The following is a 13,019-nucleotide window of genomic DNA, read 5'->3' as shown; positions in this document are numbered from 1 at the left end:
GTTTATGATCTGGACTATATTATTTGACCTAACAAACATTTATACTTCTCTCCACAGATCTAACCTTCTTTGTATCTTTGCTCTTTAAAAACACTACAACTGCTACTTCCAGTTACAACATTTTTACAGAGTACTCTTTGAAGTGAAACTAGATATTCACTTAAGTAAATTAATATGATATTGCCTCATTTTTATAGCCACTAAAAATGAAAGGCTTTGTCCTAAATCAAATCATACCAGACTTCCCCCATCAAGAAAAAGTCTGACTTTTCAAATGACACAGAACATTAATAGACATTTGTTGTATACAGAAAAATAATTGAATGGACAATTGTTCTCATTCATATGTAAATGTCGTTAGTCTCTTTCAAGAGAGAACAATGTATTTTTCACAGATTTCCAAGTTGGGGGTAGTGGGAATAGGGAGGAAAAACATACAGTTTGTATCCCAACAACTGCAATAGCTTGAAATGGTATTTTCACTCTAAAGGATATTTTATATAGCTAGTAAACATAGCATGCATATTAGCACCACAGCACAATATATTACAAAACAGCTTTATTTGGAGTGGCAAGTGCCCCACTTCCGTACATAACAAACATGTCTGCCACTAGTAGCAGAGGCTGACATCAGTAAGTACCAAAATAAGTTCAAAATATGTTTAGAAATTGTGAAAGCTTACATGTGGTAATAACTTATTAGATGCAATTTCTCAAAAGACTGCTCGAAAACGCAACAAAACATCTCTTCAATTGCCAGCACTGAAAACTGAACCCAGATAAACCTTGCGAACGTGCAGAAATCATACCGATTTCAAGGGCAGTTAGTAAAACCTGAGTATAATAGAAGAGCAGACACTACTTGAAAACTTTGTATTACTACATACAGTGCCAAGGCCAGTGAAGTAAATGAGTCTGTGTACAGTCAAAAACACCTACTTTCTCTCCCCAGTGTTATTCTTTTTTTAATATGTTGTATTTCAGCAGCTACTGAACTTTTTACACTCATTTCAGGATCTCCTGAAACAGACATTAAAACTGTACTCCTACCTTTATTTCACAAGTGCAACATGCAGCAATAACAGTGGATAGTACCTACTTTTCCTAGTCAATACCTTTTCTCCCTTAAAAAACAGGATCTATACATGGTTTAAAAAAAACACAAACAAACCCAAAAAACCACACACACAAAAAAAAATTTTTTTTTTTTTTGAGAGAGAGACAGACACTTTGAGGTAGAGATTAATCATGCAGCAAAAGATTAATTCCCAGCTGCTTGGCAACCATCTGGACAGTCAACTGGTTAAAACACTAGTTTGAATTGCTAACCTACCTCTTTGATCTTTCTCAATGTCTCCAGCACATATGTGCAATAATTAAAGACATAGTTCACAAAATACTGCAAAAAAATAATAAATAACTGTACATGTACATATCTATCTCCACGACCAGACCAATTAGTATTGGGAATTATAAATCACAAGCCAGTTTATGAAAACATGTCTCATCCTGACACAGACTGTATGTCTCACACCAGTCTAGCAATAAAATAAAGTTTGGGGTTTATTACGTTACATTCTGAAGAGTTATCAAAGCAAGACAGGATGCAATTTCCTCACACGGAAGACAATGGACAACTTGCATATGTTCTTAGGAACAGGACATTAATCAGCCAAGAATCATGCTAACAGAAGTCAAGATTGCTGAGTTTTTAAACATGAACTAACAGATTCCTATTCAGAACAATTACTCGGTGGTGAGAATCAGTTTACAACTGAATTCTCAATATAAATCAGACGCCACATTCAAACTAGACATCGGATTTGTGGATAAAAGGAGAAAATTCAAGTGAACCAGATAATAGTCAAGTTCACAACACACACGGCTTGGAATATTTTTAAGGGAATAAAACCAGTATTTTCAGAACCAAGTTGTCATAAGAAAAAAAGTTACGGAAAAGTGAAAAATCAAGATGAAAGTAATAATGTCATATCTGCCTTTTTGCATTTTCTTGTCCCTTCCCACGGGACACACTTGTGTGAACAGGAGTCAACATACATTCCTACATTTTAACAAGAATATTCACCAGAATTAAAAAACTTAACAATTCTTGCTCCTTGGAAAACAGCAAGACATTTATGAGCAGAAGTATGACAGGAACAGTTCTGGATTAACAGGATGACAAAAGAAGGGGAACAGTAAAGGAAGAGAAGTGGAAGTGAAGAACAGAGAGATTGGATGAAAAAAAAAAAAAATTCCAACACACACAGGTCCAGTTATTTTAAGAGTCAAGTTTTGGGCCCACCTACAGATACCTTTGGAACTCAAATGCTTCCAGAAAGTCCATCAAAAACACTTTCATTATTAGTAAATACCTTTGAGTTTAAAAGGCATAAACAGGACCACCAGCCCCATTACATGCCTAAGTATGCTCCTTCAGCTATATTCAGCTTTCCTAGTTCAATGCACATATGTATCTATATCCATCTAGCAAGCAGATTTAAACTCTAGAGACATACATACACATTAGCACACAAACACTTTTCTTCCATTACAATACAGAAGAGAATAATATTGATATATTTTGTTAATGTTCTTGGAAGATGTGAACAAAATAGCTGTTTTCAGTGAGGAAAAATATCAAATCCATGATGTAGCTAAAAGCACAATGTTAGTTTTAGCACTGGTAAAAATTAATTTTAATTACAGGAGTCCTACTTTTAGGATACTGTCTCCATATTAGTTTTATTTATTGCTTTTAATTTGGCATGCATGAAACATTTATGCATTTAAATACTTTGTTATAGAACAGAGCAATTAAGAGGAAGAAATCAAATCCAGAAGGGCAATGCTCACTGATCACCATTCTCCTCCTAACTGCAGGGACACATATTTTATGTTCAAGTATTTGGGTTTTTTCTTCCCCTAAAATCCCACCTCTTTTCCATGATAACACCAGCAAATGTTATTCACTCTCCCTCCCAAGTTCCACAACTTACTTTCCCCCCCTGCATTCTTTCCTCTACATTTTACGTATGGTCCCTTTTGGGGAAAATCTGAATCACAGCCCTTATGCAATTCTCTCCATTTCAAGTTACTATCTCTTGCCAGATAAGTGAGAAGCACAGTAAATCTGCTGCTTTCAACACCTTAAATTCAGAACACTTCTAGCCAGACCAAGACTTAACTATAACATCATCACTTTAGCATGCTGATTTTATCTTAACATTAATATATCACTAGATCCCAACACTTCTGGTGTAGTAAAACTACATACACAGCTTGATAGTCTTTATAAACAAAATTTATGTCACGCAGCAAATGAGTGTTCACAAAAAAGAGAAAAACATAAATAAAGATTAAGATGATAAAGGTTCTAAATAGTTTTTTAAAAAGGCTGCATCTTAAAAGACAGCATTTGCGAATACATTAAAAAAAAAATCACTTCTTTCATCTTACTTCTGGTACTCAATCCATGAAAATGCATTGGTTCTGTTTTTCTGAAAAATCACAAATAAGAACTATTTCTTTCCCCCCTCCTATGCTCCATGGAGTATTGGGTGGCATTCAGGATGACCAAAGGTGAAGTTCAAAGGGACACTTTTTCCTATTTATCAAGATAAGCCAGTCATGCCATCTGTTCTGTTTTGCTGTACTGCTGAAAACTGATACATCCCTGTTTTGTTGCATCTTCCTGGTCTGAACTTATATTTCAGTAATGACAGTTTCCCAAACAGTTTAATCCATGTCAGAAGTATTCAGGGAAAATCCGACTAAAAACCAATGCCTGATGATATTCACATTTTCATAAATCTGTGATGTGGTTATCATTGAAAAGAGCCATGTGTTTAGCATTACAGAATCAAAACAGGTGCAGGAATGGTTTATGAACAAAGGTCTAAAGGTTAAAAGCAGAAACCCACAGTTATCCTATTTTATGTTCTCCCGTTCTACTACAAAGCGGTTGAAAACAGTTAAGGGTTTACCAAAACTCTTTTGTACAGCACTATTTTTCTGCTAATACATTTACATTCTATAAATGAAAAGGCTTTACTCTTAATTGAGCTTCACAAACAGAATAAGATGAAAACACATTTAAGTTCTCTACTTAATAGCACACACATGGTGATTGTGAAATACTGTCTATAACCTTTCCAGTTTAAACCAGCCCACAGTTGAGTACCATTAGCAAAAAGTACTGGATTTTTACTATGTGGTTTAGAGGATTTTCCACTGAACTAGCAAAGTATTCGTTGAGTAGTTTATGTGGCTACTTGGCATGCATTCCTGTTTATTTAATTTGAAAATATTATTTAAATGACAACATTGTGCTTTCAATTTATTTATTTTTTGGTCTATTTTCACATCTTATGAAACCTTGCCTCATCCTGAGGCAATGGTGGTTTGAATATTGTCAATACAAAAGAACAGTCAATATTAGAGCAGAGCAGAGAGAGTGAAAGGCACATGTATTGTGCAACTGCCGTATCAGGCTGCTTGTTTAAACACCAAACCAGGCCGCCAGCTAGCAACATAAAGCAGACTGTCATATACATTACTTCATGGACAATGGAAGGATCTGCAGAACAGTTTACCCTTCCCTGTATCTCAGTTAAAGACTTCTTCTGAAGTGTCTTGAAAATAACTTCAGGACGGTTCTAATTCATAACTGTTCTTACAACCACCCGCGTAAAAGGAGAGACAGTTTCATGGCTTGTAGATGATGCCCCCTCCTTTCCCACTCGTACGTATTTGGAGCCCTGCGTAGGTCGAAGTCCACGTCCATAGCTTGGGAACCGTTTACATATGCCTCGATTTTCCAAGAGCTTACGGATGAAAACAGAAATTTGAAGGGCAAAGAGAGAAGTGGTGGGATATGGTTTGCTGGGGCTTTTTTGTTTTGATTTGGGTTTTTGTTTGGTGGTTGGTGGGGGGTTTTATTCATTTTCCTAATACATAACTGAATTTCCTTTCCTGAAGCTTGGTCTACCAGAGTATTGATTAACTGATTGTACACACGCACACACAAAAGTAACGCTCACATGGTTTCAGAATAATCTGAAATATCTATGTGCTAAACGTAGCGCATTTGAGATTTATCTCATGACTGACGTTTTAGAGAAACTGAGTAGTTTACAACAAAAATATCATAGGCATACAACTTCCTTAAGCTGTGGCAAAGGTGAAAATGACCACAAAACTTTACTTTTGTACGTGTTCAAAACAAAATAACACAGTATAAGAGAATCAGATTAGGCAAGCTTTGGCAGTAATCTCACCAATTAACAACACTCAAAAGAAATAATACAAAACCCTATATGAATAAAAACGAAATGGAGCTAAATGAGGCAAATACAGAAATAACATAGGCCTCAATAGAAACAAGGTCTAGATCTGCAGATTTTTAATGGCATATAGAAAGCAAACAAAAATCCTCACTAAATCAAGGGTTCCATTGCTTCTGTTTAAAGGTAGTTGGGAAAATTCCCAGAATTCAAACTCTTCTACACTAAAATTTCCTTTAAAGGAACAGTAAATGTGTTCAGAAAGGCTTTCTTATTCCCTAATTGGGAAATACATTAAGTATTTAATGAAAAGCCCTGTCACTTCAGCAAAAATTCTCTTACATGAGATTTTCTGCTATAACAAACCGCTTTGTGAATACTTAATTTCCAAAGAAAATGCCCTAATACTAATTTGGGTGTAATTTTCTTTTTCTAAAAAGACCAAAAAGAATCTTACCTCTTTTTCATGCATTCGAAATAGTGTCTGTTCATCACGGAAAGTGCTACTTTTTCCTAGGCCAAATTTGGGTGTCATCTATTGAATGAGAACAAGTTGAAAACAACTGATTAAGTTTAAAGCAGTAACTCCAAGTAAAATCAATCCCAACCAGAAATGAAAATTATTAGGCATGTTTTCTCACTCTTATAAAATATCAAGGGAATATAAACACCTACCAAAGACATTGGCATCGGTTTTTCTCGCAAGTATCTTGGATTTTCTAACTGAAAAACAAGTTAGAGAGAAAGTAATCAGGTCAGTTATGCCTTATTTTTTCTTACAACACTAAGAAATATCTCCAAGTATTAATAAAAGTTTGCAATGACAACTTTGGTTGCATCCTTTGAGAGGTAATCTATCAGCAAGGATGCACTTAACACAGTAACTATATTTATATATAACACCGTAACTCAAAAGAACAACAGTAGAAGAGATTTAAGCATGCCTTCAGACGTACACACCAGCTCAAAACCTGCTTTCCACTAGAAAATTTGATTATCTATTAAAACACAGTTAATCTGCAAATAATCAAAATAGTACTGTCCCTACATACATGTCTGTAACCTACAAGTAACACACAATTTTCCAGGGCATAATTCTTTCTCCTTTAGAACGTTTCAGCAATCCTTAAGAAAAGCACTCAGCAGAATGCAAAGGTCCAATAACATACTGCCACCTTTTACAAGTTATGGAAATAGAAAATCCTTGTAAGAGATCATTCCGTTGGACATTACCTACTCAGCAAGTTTTAAAATTTTAGTGTTTCCTAATGCAAATGGATCAAAAATTGCACCTTCCCCCCAAAAAAACCCTTTAGTGGTTGTAAAAATGCCATCAATGCATGTTTTAAAAGAATTTGGCAGTGAAATACATAGTTTATGCAAAAGATTTCCAGCTTTATTGTATAATTTTTCATTTAAATCAGTGTAAAGCTAGAATAAATTTACAGATTACAGTGATTTTAATCTAGTCTTTTTGAAAAACTACAGTTTGACTGCATTGAAACTATATCCACACATGTAAGTCATAGAGACAAAACATACGGAAATAATTCATTAACACTACTGTATAATTAAAGCAGCTCTTTTAATCACTATTTTTAAGAACTGAATACAAAACATTGTTCACAACCCACTTCCTCTATCAGACAGCTATATCTTTTTAATTTTCTCAGACGATGAGGCTCAAACATCACATCACAGAGAATGCGTAACACCCAAGAAAAGCTTCCAAGGGTATAATCTTGTAAAATGTGGCAGTGAGATTTGGAATATGAATGTGACTAATTCACTTCTTACAACATTTAGTCTACTTTTTTTTTTTTTAAGATTAAATTGATCTATGGGGCAGGCCAATCTATCAAATGCTTGCACCTTCCCCAGTACTATGAAATAAATTTGTGTTGAATTTATCAGTGAAAAAGAGGCTTAATCCCTCTGAAATTTCAATTTGATACAGTATTATTCATTTCCTGTCCTAAAAGGTTATGTAGGATTTCTATATGCTCTGCAAGAGTTGTCATATTTCACCCAAAAGTAGTTGTAGGTATTCACATTTAACACATACATTCAATTTCAATGAATAGTATTATCTAATATTTTAATACTGTAGCTGAAAGTATAAGAACACCAGTCATCTAACAAATAACCTATTCCTCTTTATTGTCAATGACTTCACTAGAACACATGCATTAAACTTCCTTTCATATAAAACATCCTAGATTGTTTTTATTTCAGTGGGTTTTGGTGTCTTTTTTTGACTACGCCACAATGACTGGCATACAAAAAACATGGGTGGACATTAGTGAATAAAGGAATCCTGCATGAACCTACTGCAAAAAGAAAAAAAAATAAATATAATTTCGGACACAGAAGAGGAGATTGGTGAGGAGAGGAATACAGGAGTGAGAACATCACAGGACATTAACCACAGAAGATAGATAACAGTGGAGGGGGAAAAACAAATAATCAAGAGAGGGAGGAAGTCAAAAGTACAGACATTCTAAACCAGAAAAAATTAGGAGGATTTTCTTTGTCCGACATGCGTACCTGCAAGCATATTTTCTGTCTATAATTCTCTGGTTTTACTCTTCCTTCTAGGTCATTTCACCTACTTGCCCATGCCCCCACACACCTCATCACCACCTGTACAGATAGCCCAGCACTAAAGGCAACTTGCCAAACGCTCAAGGCAGACGCCTGATCTGGCTCCCCAGCAAACAGAGCAGCAGGTAACTCTGAAAGCCTTCACCCATACCTGATGGAATTCTGAGAAAGCTAAGGCTGCAGAACCACATTTCAAAGGCATAACTATTTTCCAAAAGCCCCCTCTCTTATGCAGAATGAATGCAGTCACCCTTTACTTTTGCTTTTTTAAAGCTAAAGATTATTGTAAATATTTACAATTAATTCAAATACTTTATCTGACCATGAAATGTTTACAGTCTTCATTTCAAACCCCATGTAAAAAGCTAAGGTATATCTTACTTGTTTATGAGAAAGAAGGAAAATGTGTCTCTAATACTTTGTATGGCCTTAGTCTTGCATTTTTTGATTTTGTAACAGCAGCCATATGTGCTTTGAAGTTAAATGTTCCCACTTTGTTACTTGTTGTGGATTATATCCACTTAAACTGATCTGTAAACATTTAATGCCTCAACATTCATTCTTTTCATGCTGGTCTTCTGCAAAACTTCTTGTTCTCAAAATTATACCACATTAAAGAGGGAATATCACAATAAAGAATGCCCAAAAAAGAAAAAAGCTTGTATTTATGAGAAACATGCAAATTTAAAAATAACAAGCAAAAGGTCAAAGACAAACCAAAATACATATGTATGAAACTGAAGGATGGCCATGAGAAGAACAGTAAATCACATGCTTTTTTAAGACTATGAACCAAATAAATGTCATCATGAAAGACATCTTTATTTGAACTAGAATTGAACTCTAACTTCCAAATACCACTTCTTAACAAAAATGGCATTTTAAATTTCTTTGTAGAAAAGATTCTGGATTCTCCTGTTCTATTAGGCCGTCAAACCGACAACAAAACATGTTACAATTTGTGAGGATTAGCATGGTCACCTTCTAGTACTTGAGCCCTCATAAACCAGAGTTGGGAAGGCTTTGGATGATCAGATCCCCACTAAGAGACCCCTATTACTTAAGAGGAGTAATCTACTTCATGAAAATATAGTTATCCTCCTAAATTGAAAGAGGTATGGCAGAAGTCTGCATAAAAACACAGATTCCAAAACTGAATTGGAGGCAAATTAACTGCAATTTTTAACTTCAGTATTTCCAGTTTCTATTTAACACCACCTACAGCAGTCAAAATGAAACATTTTTGCAGTATACAATTCATAAGCTACCACTGCAAGCAATGAGTGAGGCAGTGATAAAAGTAAACTGAGCTGAAACTGTTTCCCCCAAAATCAAGAACAGTGCAGGAAAAGCACAATTTTGAGCACTAAGTACTTGCACCAGACTGATCCTCAGACATCAACTACATTTCATCCCTCAGGCTGAAAACAGTGTAAAAACTTTGTATCTGTAATGTATACCAAAGCTTCTGCTCTTCTGACACAGTAAATACCACCACAATGACAACGTTAATGTTATGCTTCCATTCTACCCCTTCCAAAGTCGCATTTCGTTCTTTGGAAGATGTTTATCAAGGTACACTTATCTTCAGTAATGCATGACTGTAGCTTATTACAGTTCGGTAACAGAGTCAGAAGGTATGTTGTATATATTAAGATTCAGGGAAAAAAACCACATTTGGAACAGCAGACTTGTTGCACATTCCCCCTTAAGCTTCTTCAAAGAGAGAATGTGATTGTTTTCAAAACAAGGATGGAAAACACACACATGAAAGAGTTAAGAACACTTAAGATTTTGAAATGGTAAACAACTAAACTGAACCTTGCCCTAAATTCTTACTTTAATCTAACAAACCCAGCTAGCATGTTCCCTACAGAAATAACTGCTGAGTAGCTTCAGGAAATTTGAGTAAGGACATTCTTATCTAACATCATAATTTGTAGGGAAGTTCACTTTAATGCTGCTTCTGCAGTCTTAGTGGAAGGACATTAAAGCACATGAAGATTGTTTGTCAGCATAGAAGTTGAATTTATTTTTTGAAGTCACAACATCACTTGGAGTTCACTGTGGGAAAGTTTTTACAGTGTTGCTGCCCTCCAACACCACAACATATACAGTAGGTATGTTTATAGTAAGCAGACAGACTAAGAAACCAAACAAAAGATAATCAAATGGTTTGTACAGAAATGGTTGAGCTTAACTAGACTGGAAAGACACAGGCAGATGTGAGCCAAGTACACAAAACAGGCATACCATACACTGCTGCTGCAGCCACCCAAGAACTCTGTGCTTGCGTCTGCTTTAACCCTGCGTTATATGTAATTTCTGCAAGAAAGGAGAATGTAACGCCAGCCACTGACCACAGAATTTCTTTGGTCTAAGTCCTCTTAAACCTTTACTAAGCAATAACGTTTCCCATGATAAATTCTTCTGGGCAAGTCCTGAGGGTCCAGGGATGAAGACCCCACACCACTTCTGGAAAAAGCTAAACAGTTAATTCTTGTCCTGGCTGAATTCCGGTGATGAAAAATTACATTTTCCCTGATTAAAACCCCCTTTGCCAGGGTACAATCTCTTTGTATGTTTTTTACCTAAAATGGAAGTGCTGAATTTCCTGGGATGTTTACAAGAGTTACTTTGTTACACCTAAAATTGGCTACAATGACAAACAAAGCTGGATCAGAAGCATCGTGAAACATACATATAGGCAGGTCAGGTAAGAATATGCAGGGGTTCAATTCATTGCTGTTCCTTTACACAACATTTTCTATCCAAACATTATGTTTGTCTACAGTTTAAAAAGCTTAACAACTACAAGAGGAAAAAATAAGAAGGATGTTGGGGAGTAGGGGTGTAGCAAGTTTAATTCCACAATCCAGCAAGCTTCTTTTCCCGATATTAAATATATTTCACAATATGTATATTATTTTTGAGATATAACTAATGTGAAGTTGAGGCTGTCCCTAAACAGCTAAAGAATGATAAAGAAAGTTCAAAGCGGCAACACAACCAAAGATTACTTGCATTTGCTGCTCAACTCCTGGCTCTCAAACTTTTCCCTTTGAATGGCAACACAATAGGATTTCTTATTTTCTACAATGCAAACACAACTTCAAGGAACGAACACTTAATAAAGGATAGTGCCCACATCAGTTTAGATAAGAGTCAATAAAAGCTAAGAAACACACATTTTATAATGTATTTTAAATTACTTATATTAGTATTCCATGTATGAAAAGCAAATTTATCACAAACCTCAACTTTAAAAAAAACCCAACACTTATTCATGCATGACTAGAATCTAAAGAACTTGAACAATAAAATGTTTGATAGAGATAATCAGGAATGCTGCAAGGCAAATGGAAAAAATTCTTTTATTACTCACGGGAAGCAACAATATTTGCAAAGTAAGGCAGCAGTCTTACTTCCTGCATAAAAAATGTTATTACTAATAACAAATATCTGAAGCCTCCATATTACAGTCTCCTAAGATTTGACCTCTCTGCTTAATAGAGAAATAATAAAAATTATTTCCCAAAACTTTCTACAATACTTTTAATTATAAAAATATCTCAGCCACTGATGTAAGCATATAATAAAAAGTGAAAACACATTCAGTGTGTGACCTTAAAAATACACCACCTTTGAAGACAATGAAATTTACAATACATCAAAGTAGAAGCCCAAAAGATAAGCAGTTTATAACCGGTCATTATAATCCAGACAAACTATACTGGAACAGTGAAGGTGTAGCAACAACTCAAGCTGGAAGATGTTAACTTTTTTCACCTTTACACAGAGCACCTATCTAGATACTTGCCGATTCTTGAATAAAAGCATATTCTCCACATATATTTGCTTGAATAGCTTCCTAAAATTTCAAGGATTGCTACCGACAAAAATCCTTGTATAAGGACTTGTCTGAAATTCCTAGGATTAGCTGTCACCATCACTGCAAAGAAAATGTATGGAAGCACACATTCTCTGCCAGACTAGCAACCTTGATTCACCATTTATTCCTTGAGACACAAGAAAAACTAAAAATAAAAAAACCCACCACCAAAGAAATTTTGAAAAAAATTTTAAAAACAACTGTTCTTTATAGTAGGCAGTTGAAAGTGAGAGCTGTTCTGCATTTCCTAACTTTCCCCATTACTGAAATATTCTTTTGGGTCAAGGGTCTTCTGTATCTGAGGTGGGATCACTTAAAAGTTTCTCAAAATGGTCTGCAAATGTGGCTAGCAATTAAAAGATAGCGAGATGCTCCTACAGCAATGTAAATGCTTAAAATAATAATCACATCTTACACTCAAACCTTCCAGATTATGACGTGCTGCCACCATTTAGTAAGCTCTTTTTTTAATTATATATTCTTCTGTAAGCATGCAACTCTACTTAACACTTCATGACCGTTTGAGAACCCACTGGGGGCCGTGATCCATAGCAAGGAAACACTGTTCAACAGCAACTGCTGACAGACCGCTCTTTTACAACCTCAAATCCTCTTTGTCAAGTAACTCCCAACAAGTCTTATCAGGCAATCAAAGTCTCTCACTAGCGACTTGTTTAATTACCATCCCTGGAGAGGAGACTTGAAAAACTGATTTATGTGTCACGGTAGCCAATTTGTTATCCAAGAGAGCTCCCATATCAGTGGAGGATCATCATAGTTTAATAACCATCCATTATCAACACAACGTGATTGAAAACTGGAATTTCAATTAGAAAAAGAAATAAAAAACAAATAAAATTAAAGAGATAAGCAAGTAGGCAGATCAACACTGATATAAGAACGTTGGATATAAAAAGATTCTTTGTCAGCATCAATTGGAACAATTTGTAAAATGGCCATGAGCAAGTTTCCCCCTTAAGCTTTAAGAGCACAAAGTATTAAAATTATCTGCACTTATAATCCAGGTATTTATGCAGCTCAAACATATAGAAACTGCAAGTGACTGCTTGCACATTGTCTGAAAGACACCTGCACAGTGCTTTTGCAAATTGGAGTTGACTGCTATCAAAAAGCTTTCTGAAGATCCAGTCTCCCCACCTTACAAAACTGCAGTTCCTAAAAACACACATTTGTTTAACTCTGGAAGCGCTAGAAGTGGTTCCTGTATTACCCTGTAA

General features: G+C 35.3%; 1 protein-coding gene across 4 annotated transcripts in view; it reads right to left on the bottom strand.

The window, feature by feature from the left end:
- Positions 1-13,019, bottom strand: part of CEP112 (centrosomal protein 112) — a 175,826-nt gene that overhangs the window by 144,088 nt on the left and 18,719 nt on the right. For all 4 annotated transcript variants that reach the window (XM_080388260.1, XM_080388261.1, XM_080388262.1 and 1 more), the window contains 2 exons: positions 5,961-6,008; positions 5,743-5,820 (listed from right to left, as the gene is read on the bottom strand). In XM_080388260.1, coding sequence (XP_080244386.1) covers positions 5,743-5,820; positions 5,961-6,008 — 126 coding nt within the window. The remainder of the gene's footprint in view (positions 1-5,742; positions 5,821-5,960; positions 6,009-13,019) is intronic.

This window comes from Falco punctatus (genome assembly GCF_963210335.1).
Source record: "Falco punctatus genome assembly, chromosome: 1".
NCBI classification, from domain to species: Eukaryota; Metazoa; Chordata; class Aves; order Falconiformes; family Falconidae; genus Falco; species Falco punctatus.
This window is presented reverse-complemented; position numbering and strand designations above follow the sequence as displayed.